The 13,541-nt window shown below is 42.5% G+C and overlaps 1 protein-coding gene across 1 annotated transcript; it reads right to left on the minus strand.

Annotated features, from left to right (window-relative positions):
- Positions 1 to 11,362: 11,362 nt before the first annotated feature.
- On the minus strand, positions 11,363 to 12,764 carry LOC147906244 (uncharacterized). The gene has a single exon (XM_087377401.1). It carries the CDS (start codon positions 12,525 to 12,527, stop codon positions 11,619 to 11,621), a length of 909 nt encoding a protein of 302 aa, XP_087233527.1. The 5' UTR covers positions 12,528 to 12,764; the 3' UTR covers positions 11,363 to 11,618.
- Between the last annotated feature and the right edge of the window lie 777 nt (positions 12,765 to 13,541).

Consider the following 13,541-nt stretch of genomic DNA (forward strand, 5'->3'; position numbering starts at 1 on the left):
CATTGGAAGCTATGACTTGTTGTTCGACCTTAAAGAAAAGGAAGCTCATATCACCTTTGGTCAATTACTTGCTCTGTCTTCAAAACTACGGAAGGATGGGGAAAGCTAGCAAGCACAAGAGTGTCAAAGAAGAAAAAGAAGAAAAGTGCCATTCCTGTTGTTAAAAAGGTAGATATAGATGTTGGTGATGATATACCTGTGGTTGATGTGATCATTGATGGTCAAGTGATTTCTAATGTTTACATTAATGGAGGTGCATCGATTAATGTCATGAGTGAGAAGACCATGATAGATGCTGATTTAAAATACTCTAGTACTACCTCTCCTTATCGCATCAAATTGGCTGACAACACTAGGGTTAAGACCTTGGGAGTTGTGAAGAATCTAGAAATGGATGTATGTGGAATTTCTGTGCCGACTACTTTTTAGGTGATCTCTACCAAGCCAGATGCATGTGCTTATCAATTGATTTTGGGAAGGCATGCAATGCAAGGTGAAGGGTATTCAAAAGTGGGATACTGGAATGATAAGAAGGTGCGCTACAACATCAGAAGCCACAAAAAGGAAGTTGTTAAGTAGGAGTCTTCTACATCAGAGAGTTCGAGCTCTGACTTAACCGATGAAGAAGAAGAGACAGGGTGTAGCTCCGAGGAGTCCAACTCAGAGGGTGAGGTGGAAGAAGTGGCCTTTGGTCTTTGTCTTGGTGTTGATTGGGATGAGTCAGGAAGGAACAAGGTGGTGGTGCAAGAAGATCCTGTAGGGACACTTCATGTGGAGGATGTGGAGCACCCTAAACGATGCCAATGCAATGAAGAGCTTCTTGGTGATTCTCTATCAGGTAGTGAGAAGCTCCAGTACTTGGATATGTTAGATGATTTTCCATGTCTCTTTGCAACAACAAGCTATTCACAGGTTCAACTAGTCTCTCTTGTGGAGCACAAGATTGAGTTGAAGCCAGAAAGCAAGCCAATTGTGCAATGCTTAAGGCGATTGGGGGTGATCCAAGCTGAGGCACTAAAGAAAGAGGTAACACAACTACTTGAGGCAGGATTCATCTTTCCTGTTGATAATTCAGAATGGATATCTCCTGTAGTTGTCACACCAAAGAAAGAACATAAGTGGCAGATTTGTGTGGACTTTCGTCCTTTGAATGCATGCACTAAGAGGGATCATTTTCCTTTGCCATTCCAAGATGAAATACTAGACCAAGTAGCAGGGCATGAGATGTATTCTGGGTATTCTAGATACATTCAAATTCGTATTCGGGAGGAAGTTCAAAAGAAAACATCATTTGTCACACCTTGGGGAGTTTTTGCTTACAGAGTGATGCCTTTTAGGTTGACCAATGCACTAGCGACATTTCAAAGGTTCATGAGTCAAGTGCTCGAGCCTTACTTGGGAAAGTTCATAAGGGTGTTTTTGGATGATTTTTGTATTTATTCATGGCACATAGATCACATGGAGAAGTCAAACATGGCCTTAGCTAGGATTAATGAAGCAAAAGGGTGTCTAAATCCTAGAAGGTGTCATTTGGCTCAAACAGAATTAGTCTTATTGGGGCATATTGTGTCTGAAGAAGGCCTGCAAATGGATCCTAGGTTCAAGCAATCATGGCATTGCCAAGTCCTGAGAGTGTCACTGGCGTTCACAGAATTCTAGGAAAGAGCAAGTATTATCAACACTTTTGTGATGATTTCACAGAGATAGTGCATCCCATGAACTTGTTGAACAAGAAAAAGAGTTTCTTTCCAATGGGGTGTGGAGTAACAAGAGTCTTTTTAGCAACTTAAGGAGGCCATGAGTAAGGGCCCAATATTGAAGCCCCTTATTGGTCTCAAGACTTTTATGTAAATCCAAGTGTATCTTTGCATTGAGTTGGTACTGTATTGCTACAAAAAGGGGAGGTAGGTAGAATTCCCATCTAATATGCCAGGCAATAGCTTACAGAGGTGGAAACAAGGTATGAAGAAATGGAGTACCAAGCCCTCTCTTTGGTGTTTTCAGTCAGAAAGTTTCGCTCCTATTTATTACCTCGGCCACTTTTCTTCCTTACCTCTCAGTCTATATTAGCATGTCTAGTTCGCAAGCCTAATCCTGGGGGGAGATTTGCAAAATGGTTGTCAGAGCTTCAAGAGTTTGCTTTCTCTTTTTTCACTAAAAATACCACTAGGTGCACTATGGCAGATTTGCTCACAGGACGGGAGGATCTAGGAGAAGAAAAGAAATGTAAGGAGAACATTAAAGATGAAAGGGATACACCACCAAAAGCTCTTGTTTTGTATTTTGATGGGGCTTTTAGTCCTTCATGCCAACAAGGAACCGGGGGGATAGTCTTGATGGATTCTGAAGATCAAGAGGTGTGGGCAAGAGGACAAGAGCTTCCAGGTATCACAACTAACAATGCAGCTGAGTATGATGCTTTGATTCTTGGTTTGAAGGGTTGTCTTCAAAGTCAAATTAAAGAATTGGAAGTAAGAGGAGATTCTCAGCTTATTATAAAGCAAATGCAAGGGCATTATAGGACAAGAAGTCCTCATTTGAAGGAGCTTAATCAAAAGGCTATGGCACTATGTAGTCAATTCTGATTTTTGCAAGCTTGTTCATATAAACAAAAAAGAAAATCAAAGGGTAGATGAGTTAGCTACTCAAGCCAATGTAGTGTACAAGACCAAGGGGTGGTTTCTTGGGTAAACAATGGATGGCCAGAACTACAAGATGTTCAGCAATATGTGGAAGAAGGCATGTTTCCTCGAGGGTTAACTCCACAACAGAAGTAGAGATTGGCTACTTTTGGCCACGCCTCCAAAAGGATGTATATGAATGTCACCAATGAAACCTATTAGCTTGAGGATGTTGACGGCATGGTGATATCCGGATGCACGAATGAGTATCGCCTTAAATTCTTCTATGGTTGACCACCTTGAGGGCCAACAAACCCAATCTGTCACTAGAGAGGATCTGCTGGGGAGGAAAGATCTGATGCCAAAATTTGATATTTTTAATTTGGCATATCCTCTATGTTTGATAAGAGTTTGAGTATCAAGTGGTAGCCTAGCAGCTCTCACTTATTTTTATTTTCTAAGATATTTATGGGATTGAGAGGATGAGTGGAATGGATCATTGTAAATACCATAGGTATGAATTATAAATACCTTGGTATGGGGTGAGAGTTATTTGTGTATGGGATATTATAAGGTTTTTAGAAAATAGGAAGAGTGAGTCATATAAAGAGGTGGTCTCATGTCCATGTGTTCCAATAATATAACAAAGACCACATGCCAAGCATGTCAAAGGCATGTGGAGGAGTGTGGAGTCAAGAGTAATCCTTCTAGAATTCCCATGTGGAATGAGGAGGATGTGGACATATGAAAAAGAGAGGGTCCCTATGGGCTCCATGTGGGGAGACTCTTGACTTTCTCAATATTTTAAGAGTCTTGAGCATCTTTTGATGGGACACATGGCAAAAGTAGCCAAAAAGGACATGGATGGTGACATATGGGCTTATGTGATTAATGGGGAAAAGAATCTATAGGCAACAATTGTAAATGGTGAAGGAGGGTGACAAAATCTCTATAAAAGGAGCCCTCCTCTCCCTTGTTCATCATCTCTTCCACCATTAGGCCTCATGTTATTGTAGCTCTAGTCTCCTCAAGCGTCTTCCATGAGCCTTCTCTCTCTCTTATAGATATTCTCTTATGTAGACTCTTGAGTCCTTCTCTCTCTAGTTTATTCTCTCTCTATGAGTAGTCTTGGAGCTTCCGCTCCCTCTTGTATGTATGAAACCTCTTCTTCTCCCTTGTGTTTGTAGTATTTTGAGTGTATTTGAGTGGAGTCTTACTCTCATGGCAATGAAAGTCACTTCTTATCATTTTCCTTGAGTCTCCATTCTTTTTCTCCATTTCTATGTTCTTTTCTCTCTCTATTCAAGTCTCTAAAGTAGTTCTTGTTCGGCCGCTCACCGTGCACACATGGTCCATCCGTTTCCCGAGCCACCATGCAAGCTTCTTCCTCTCTTTTAGGAGAATTCTAGGGGTATTGGATCGTTGATAATTGTGGAGCCTTGAGGGGGTAGTTTGCTTAGGCGGAATCTACATGGGCAGATGGCAGTTAATATAGCAGTTAGACCCCCTGTTAGTATTTGGCCTATAACTTTCTCCTCGATGGTCCGATTTCAATGAAACTTATATCAGCGCGAAGCTCTCTTTAAGGTCTCCCTCCCAGGTAATTAGTTTCTTGCATTGGATCCAGGACAAGAAGTTATGAGTCTATGTGTATGACTGTTTATTTCTATGGGAGTTTTTATCCCCTTTCAGTAAACTGTCCATATGTCTTCAACGGTTATCTGTTTTCAATGAAACTTATATCAACGCGAAGCTTTCTTTAAGGTTCTCCCTCCCATGTAATTAGTTTCTTGCATTCGGTCCAAGACAAGAAGTTATGAGTCTCTATGTATGACTATTTATTTCTATGGTAGTTTTTACCCCCTTTCAATAAATTGTCCATATCTCTTCAACCGGTTATCTGTTTTCAACAAAACTTATATCCGTACGAAGCTTCTTCAAGGCCCATCCCTATATTACTTTAATTTCTAATATCAGTTTTCTGGTGGAAGTTATAGACCTCTATGTTTTCTAGTAGTTTGGAGAAGGATTTTGAGCCATTTCTAGAGGCTTCTATGAAGGAGGTACCATGTTTCCCCGGAATTTATCCATCCAGCCAAATCAACCCCTTCAAGCCCCTAGATATATATCAGTTCATGTCATATTGAGCCGAAAGATCTTCTTCCAACAATGCATCACTCTTCTCTTTGGTGCTAACCGGCTTGGTGAGATAATGGCCTCTGCGAATCCTTTTCTTCTCCGGATGTTGGACTACAATGTCACTTGGGATGTTACCATATTCATTCGCCTCTAAGGGAAGCAAGGAGAAAGATATGTTGTGGTTTTCTTTGCATGAAAATATTTTCTTCCTCTCTCTTTGCAAGTGATAAGGGTCTCTATTATGCTCACTAATGAGGAAGTAGAAGGAGATAGCACCGATGAAGAATTACCATCAATATCCTGGACTCTGGTGGATCCAATGTAGAAACTCAAAACAATAACGTGCAAATGTAGATCCACTATTGGGTCCATGATTTCATATTACTTGCAGTTGTAATAAGGCAACATTGCCATCTTTTCAATCAAATTTTATGCCTAAGACTGGATCCAAGATTGTGCAATGTTTTGTAAGGTCTAATGTCATAGGGAGGAGGCTCTACAGACCTACCCCAATTGGAAGCTACCTACTGTAGAAGCCTACCATGAAATCTAACTACTTTCTTCAAATGAAAGTAGATGCGCCACTTTCAACTTGTTAGCCATTGTGGACTTCTAGCTTGTATTGAGGGTTTCTTCCCTCCATTTCCCTTTCTTGAGTAATAGAGTTGCAATCCTTGTCCATTTTGTTGTTCCATACATTGATTGGAGTTCTTGAGAGAAGCTTTGAGTGAGTGAGTGCCGGATCGTCCATCATCAATATCAGCCACAATCCACTCCTTTCTATCTCCTTTTCCAAGTTCTCTCTCTTTCCATAGAATTTCTTCTCCCTTCTTAAGTCCATAATGTCTCCCATTGAGATTGCATTCATCAAGGGCGCAATGAATTTAGAAGGGGCATGCTATGCTTCAAGATGGATGCACAACCCTCAAATGTCCAATTTTGAGGAGAAAATGGCTTAACATTTGCCCAAAGCATAGCTCACACTACTCAAGCTTTGCAAGGGCTCCGAAACTCAAGAACCAACTTTGTGGCTCCACATTCTCATTCTCATGAAGGACAGCAACAATTCTTTCAAGGAGCTTAGCCTCATACCTAGCTAAATGCTTACAACCCTAGATTTGCAAGCCTTTGATGGAGCTACTGAAAATTGAGAAGTTAGAATGATGCATCAAGAAGCTTACTCTCTACTTTCAATCCCAAACATTCACTAGAATAGAGTAGCCATCATCAAGTTCACTAAGGGAGCTTTGCATTGGTGGGACTCAATCAAAAGTAGGGTCTAGAATCCACACTAACATGGGATGAACTGGTCCAAGACAAAGCCAAGCTAGTCAGTCTCACAATACATAAAGAGTTTCCACCAAGTCATGGTGAAGACAAAGGTAAAAGGGGCTCCTTACTTATATCCGACAATTTCTTCAACCCATAGACATCGAATAAAAGCTTTCTACTTGCAGAGAGAGTTGAGAGGAAGCATTCCACAAATCTAGAGGTCTCAACAAATCCTCTCCACCAAAACCCCTAGACAAGTACAAGCCACAGTAGCAGCATCATCAAAAGGGATCCACAATATGCTAAGAAAAAGTTCAAGTAGCATTGCAACCAATATGATGACAAGTATGGTCACACTAAGAAAGAATAAAGAAGCAAGACATGGCCTACTACCCATTTGGCCATTCTGGAATCAATGTCATGAGGAGCAAACAGAGGCAAGAATCTCATGATTAGAAATCCCTCAAGGTTTTGACACTATCACTCAAGGTCAAGTGACGCAAAATTTGGTTTCATTTTTGCTGGTCAATGCCATACTTGATAAAAGCTTCATCCACCTTATTATATACCCTATCATTCATGGATGAACAAAGATGGTTAATAAACAATGTCCTATCAAAATTGCTATTGATACTTTCTTGGATCAAGTCCTTCATTGGATTGTGGGGCCATTATTTTCGGCAAGCCTTACCAATATGATAAGAAGAATGTCTACAAGTTTGCCAACTAGGGTGCAGTAGGCCGCCTAAGAGAAATGAAGAGAGTAATCTATAATATGTTGATTATAAATTCACGATGAAGAAAGGATGACATGACGATGTTTGAAAAATACATGGCTATAAACTAAGCTGACAATAGCAAGCCCGACCAAATGGTGTATGTGTTTAAGCATTCCCTTCTTGCGAACACCTCAACACACAAATAGAAAAAGAAGAATTTAAAATATGCAAAAGCAAAAGAAAACACACAATTTGAAATGAAAAACATATATATATATATAGATATGTATATATTTTATATGACCACACATAACATGGGCGAGAAGGCGGCACGCTTGCTTTCCCAAATAGTTATAATCCGAGGGGATGAGCCCTTCCCCATGCGTTGAGGTTGTAATCGCCGAGAATATTAGCACTGAGATTGAGTATCGCGAATATGTAAGAGAATGATATATTACCTAAATCTCAATGAGTGTATATGTATTCCAACTCGAGCATCGACCAAATTCTTGTCATGATTTCTTTCGTCATTTATCGTGGAAATCCTGTCTCTACCTCCGAAGCGTTTCTCAACTTGAGCGGTGTTGGGGGGAGAGAGTGGCAAAGCCAACATCAACTAGACGATCCAAAGAGTTAAAGTTTGCAAAATATATAGATTTAGAGGCCTTCAAAAGCCTCATGCCTTCCATCAAGAGCCTTTCATCCAAAAGCATATTTTTCATGAAGTGTTGGAGGCTTTCATATCAAAATTAAATCCAAGGCTTATATTAGGACACGTGGCTCAAGGAGAGGCCAAGAAACCCAAAATTCCCCATAGGCTGCCTACCGTAAAGATGGAACTTGGACATCTTCCCTTCATCCTAGCAACAGTCAACATCAGAATCTGCTTATCTCTACGAAGCAATGTTGTACCCTCCTCGAGAAATCCAAATCTTTCCATAACTTGATGTTGTACCTTTGCCGAGATTCAGCCTCTACTTCATATTTGTATCCTTCTACAACCTTTGCTGTAGATTCAAACCCATTCCGTCCTGCATATTTTGCTGCATACACTACTTCATGTGCATTCTCTCCTGCAAACCCTGCTGCATATCCTACTCCATAGATTACTACAGATGCATACTTTTTTCCACATAATACACTGCTGCATACCCTGCTGTACAATCTATTTACTCTTCTCCAGATGAATACCCTGCATACTCACCTATGGCAGCGTTCTCGGCCAAAACATTTGCATACTTTGCAAATCCTACTATGTCCTCTACCTCAGCAACATTCCCTGCTAAGACAGCTATCTCTATAGCCCACATAATCTGCCCCAACATTTCCAGAGACACTATATTTCCCAGATGCATACACTGCTGGCCCAAAAAGCTTCTCAGGCTTAGTCATGATGGCTTGGATTGGATATGGAGCTACGGGGCCTGCTTGGGAAGGGCCGAAGGCTGCTGAAGCTGCTGGCTGAGTTGCTGCAATGACTCATCTTGCTGAATGAGGTCCAAGGGTCTAACTGCTATTTCACAGACTGGTTCAGCCTGTCTATATAACTGACATGCACAGTGGACAGACACTTCCCTGCCCTGAATCTTGCTGCAAATCTGCTGCAAGCCTTGTTCTCCTGCTGGCCTGCTGCGCTGGCTGATGTGGTCGCATGGCAGTGAGATCTGTCCTGTTTTGCTTCTATGGCTGGCATGGCGCCCTGCTACTGCTGGGCTGCCAAACCCTCAGCGAGGGTTTGGCAGCCCCTCAGGCTGCCCTGTGGTCAAGTAGATGGCCACACGCTGTTGGATGCCCATGACAAGCTTGAAGGGCGATCACCCTCAGGTCCTCCAGGTTCTCTTGCTAGAATCTCAACAAACCATCTTTGAAGAGCTAAAATTCTTTTTCTGATTAGCCCACCGCCCTCTCCTGTCTCCAAACAATCTCCAGTCCTTCCACAAAATTCTCTTCAAATAACAGAGCATTACAGGCAAACAGTACATGCCCTGGTCTGTCAAATTGAAGGGCTTCAAAGGACAGACTTCCATCCCATTGATGCACAAGTTTCCCTGTTCAAGTGGACTTCTCATCCACCAGTCCCCCTTGTGGAGCATATCTTCTTTTGATCATTGCACAGGCTTGGCAGTAAAAGGTGAAATGCAAGAGACTCCCTTCCAAAGAACTTATCCCCCTTTTGGCAAGATTAATTGCCATCCCCTCCACTTCACAACCACCAGAACTCTACCCCATTGTCTTGGCAGCTTTCTATCATCCCCCAATCCTCTATCCTAATACTGCTACCCCACCTAAACGTCGGGTAAGATCATGCCGCACCTTTATATAACAAAAACAACATCTTAATCCACAAAATCTGTAAAGAATGCCAGGTACACTTTTCAAACATTACCATGTCGGATGTCCAGCTTCACTTTATTAATGAACAAAGCACATGCTAGCTCTCTTTCCAAGTTGAGCCCCCTACAATTCCCAGTATTAAACATAATTAAAAAGCTAACAAAATGTATTCTTTATCCTGTCGAATAATCTGAAAGAATCCATACAGCGACAACATGCCCAAGGGTTGTTTTTTGCCTCTCTTATCAAGTGGCCTTTTATTCTCAAACTCAGTTGCATACAGCCTCTATGACACTGGTGGTCTCACCAGGGACCATCCTGTACCACATTTGCCCCTTGGCTCAACATAGGACCTCTTTTAGACTGTCTGCCCCTTCTGTTCTTGCTGAGGCCCTTTCTCTCACACTCTCTCCCCATTAAGCCCAAAAAGTGTGTGCTGCCTTCTACTTCGCCTGCTAATAGACAACTGCTCTCCTCTGCAATATTCCCAAAGCATCCTTGGTTAGTCACAAGCTTGTGACAGATGCCCATGTAGCACGAAGTCAGCTAATGGTTTGAATCTAACCTTTTGGCTCCACACAAAGAGCTCCCAGACATGAAAATTATATGTGGGTTTTGTCCCGTAAGATGCACGCTGTACTTGCACCTTTGGACCTAGGAATAAAGCATACCTTGCCAACACTTTTAGCCAACTAATCAATCCCCATCTTCCAACCAAGCCAAAGGCCTCGCTCTGGACCTGACAGTTGGTGAGCTCAATCAAAAATGCTGGGTGGTCAATATTATTAACCTCTTAAACAACCACCTCATACCCACAGCTTCGTCCCGTTGTTGCTTGTGAACATTGGACCCGTGTGCAAGTCTGAGGTGTGGGTGGATCCCACAAAAACTTGCAAGCATCCAGGAAGCTTAATCTCAAGGGCCTATTATAAGCAACTTTCCATATGTGAGTCACGCTTAGTGTATGTATGTACATCTAGGTAATGCTGAAATTCATCATGTACAAACTAAATGCATGGTGCATTTTTAACCATCTAGGTAATCCAAGAACATGCTTAAATTCATCATGGCAAGGTAAATGCATGGTGCATTTTTAACCTCATGATGATAACTACACATGGTTGAGAAGTCATCAACACACCATTAAATATACATATTTTCACACATGCAAACATCCACAGACATTCTACATATATGTAAAGGTCTTTGTTATTGGAATTCTGTCAGAGCCCAAATGTGGGCTCACTCAATGTTGATGAAGGAAAACCTAGCGCAGATCAAAAAGTAGTCGACATTCTCTTTCATCGAAATTGCTAGAAGTCATAATTACTTCAATTTTGTTTACCCCCAAACAAACATGTATAATAAAAGATAGCTTCAAAGGTAGCTGATAGAGCAATGCACTGCTGAAAATAGCAACAAAGATCATATCAGCAGGTTGAAATAGGTGAAACTATCACCTCATCAGCAGGAGGCAACATTCAATACAATCATGTCACATTAACACAAAATATTCAAAAAAACCTCACTAGTATATCCACATTTAGCATCAACGCCTTCACAATCCATGTATACAGAAGTCATACAACATGCCACAGATCCAGCAGGACATCATTCATCAAGCAAACGGTAGCATATTCACATAGTTAAGGAATATTCATAATCCCTAGACCCCATCAATATTGCTAATTAGCTAAAAATTATTAAATAGGGCATAAACAAGTGATTTCCAATGCAGAACAAACTGAGATTGCTAATTATTAAAGTGGACATATGCAAAGTCATGTCTAATGCAGAACAAAACGATAAATGTAATGCTTAGGTCTGCCTTGTTGGGTATAGTTGGCTTGAAATTGTGACCTTGAAAGAGAATATGTTGACCTTTGACAATACAAGAAACTCAGGTAAAATGACGCTGTATAGGGAGGTAGTGCCGACAGAACGCATTAAAGAAAAGTAAAGTACTGAAAAAAGTCAAAAAAACCATCTTCAAGTGGAAAAATGTTAGAAACGTGACACAGCAAATGAGTATAGACAATAAAAATAAGTTATGCCTGATTTCCACACCAGTATAAGAAATTTAGAAACAAGCCATTCTATCAGTAACGATTCATCCTGCGCCCTCCCCTTAAGAAGCCTACCATTTGAAGCTAGCCTAAAGCAATTCCATGAAAAGAAATGTATCACAACTGCAGACATTAAGACGAAATGAACACACTACAACATAGTTCCTGTTATATATTATCGTCACAATTGCAAACATAAGAACAAGCTACACCGCCCTCGAAAGGCCATTCTTTCAAATTCCCGTGGGAGTTTCCTCCAGAGAGACAGTTGAAAGCCGATATTGAACACGTGGAAATGCAGTAGTTATGGAGGATGGCAGCTTCTGCCTATTTGCCCGACATTACTGCAGTAGCCCATTCGGTCGAAGCTTATAAGGTCACTAGACTAGTTGGACATAACTACCACCTTTCAAAGGTCGCAACACTTTGACACATGGGATCAATGAGAGCTTTAGCCCATGGAAGATTCAATTCCAGGACGTAGACACATTCCCACAACTCTCCTCACAGTGTTCTTGCATACGCTCGTCTGGATGGGTCAAGCCCTCCAAATCTCTGACTCGTTTGCGCAATTCGTTTAGCTCTTGTTCCACAAGGAAGAGGCGCTCCTTCAAAGTGAGATTTTCTTCTTCAAGACGAGCGATGTGACGTTCCTGACTATGAAGGCAATTTTCCAAATTCTTGGGACCACCGACATCTGAGGCGCGAGAGGGATAGATCATCTCAAATCGGCTCAAGCCTTGATCGATGCGTTGCTCTACACGTTCCACAGAGTGAACGTTCTGTTCGCCGTTTAGCGAGTCTCCTTGATCGACATCGCTCTCACTTTCAGACGCATCCCGAGCCCTGTCCTGATAAGAGCGAAGCCGGATAAGTCCATTCATGGACCCATATCCGTCCACGCCCAACTCCTTGTTCATTTCTTCTAGCGAGCCCTTGTCCCGCATCCCAGGGGACAAGACTGGAGTTGGAATGACAGCGGGGGTTGCAGGCGAGGGGGTGACAGGGGGAGCGATTCCTCCCAATTTCTTAGCCCGCATGATGAAGGTAGTGGTATTACGAGGAGCAAGCGGAGCAGAGGGAGAAAACATCTTTCTGTTGGCTAGGATTCGTCTCCTCTTGAGCCGATTTTTGAATCCAACAGCATTGTTCTTGAAGGAAGTCTGCGATGCTGCTGCACTCTTGAAAGACCGTTGGGGAAGAGCGCTCTGAAGAACGTAAGGCATAGCGAGGTCAAAATAAGGGCTTGCCATGGCACTGCTGCGTTGCTCGTTCTTCATCATCTTCCCCTTCCATTGCTTGTTTACAGGCTTGGGCCGCCGGAAGCCCTCATCAGACTTGCCACCTTTCACACCCTGAGGATCGCTGAATCCCATTGCCTGCCTGTAGAAAGATCAAATCAGCAGAAGAAAATTCGTGCAGAAATGGGAAGCAAAAAAGACCGGCAGTTAATCGAAGGAAACTCTGGAACGAAATCCGCGAGCGAGGCGCTTCAATGACTGGAAAATTCCTGCAATCCAAATGGAAAATTCCTGCGATGCAACGAAAACCCTAAACACGACGAGGTAACACGCAATTCCCAACAAGAAGGCCGTCGAAGTTTCCGTTGCGACTTGTCTTTTACACACAAACACCTTTAAATAGAGTCTAACCTAGGGTCGGTAGGTTGCCTAGTTCGGTAACACTAAGGCTGGTTACACACCGCCAACTAATATTTGCTTGGCGGAGGAATTGCACGGAATCTGGTAATCTTATTGAGGGCTCTGTATCAATGCACATCCGTGCTATCACTTGCTCGCGTGTTGGCTTCTTTTCTTCTATTGCTGCACCTTCCCTCACCATCTTCTATACTTCTATACTTCTATATCTATCTATACTATTTCTTAAGGAGAGAAATACCATACCTGCCACGTGGAGAGGATTTTGAGGCTAGGGAAAGTGGCTCGGGGAGTAATTTTGGAGGTTCAGAGAGATTGTGGAGGCTCGGGAAGAGACGAGGGAGGTTAGGAGGAGGCTCAAAGCGCCATGTGGGTGTTCGAGTCTCGGTGGACTTCTGCATGGCGAAGAGGTGGGCAGCGCAATGGTGAGGCAGAAGAGACAACAGAGCAAAGGGGTGCCACGTGGCAAGATTGCAACAGACGTGGGCCACATGTGTCGCAACGTGTGAAATACCAAGCTAGCTAAGTGGCATGGACACATGGCGCTCCTTGATAGATAGGCATTTCCAACAAAAAAGTAAATATGGATGCAAACTATTGCAGAGGGCCGGGCTGCGGAGTAAATGCACGTGGGTAAAGTGGGGCACCGTGCATACGCCACGTGGCGACTAGTCTGCCGCAGCGGACCTGAGACAAAGTACATCTGCCACGTGGCACGACAGAGAGATCTGT

This window comes from Dipteris shenzhenensis, chromosome 1 (assembly GCF_047967505.1).
Source record: "Dipteris shenzhenensis isolate YYH24624 ecotype China chromosome 1, Dip_SZ_1.0, whole genome shotgun sequence".
Taxonomy (NCBI): Eukaryota; Viridiplantae; Streptophyta; class Polypodiopsida; order Gleicheniales; family Dipteridaceae; genus Dipteris; species Dipteris shenzhenensis.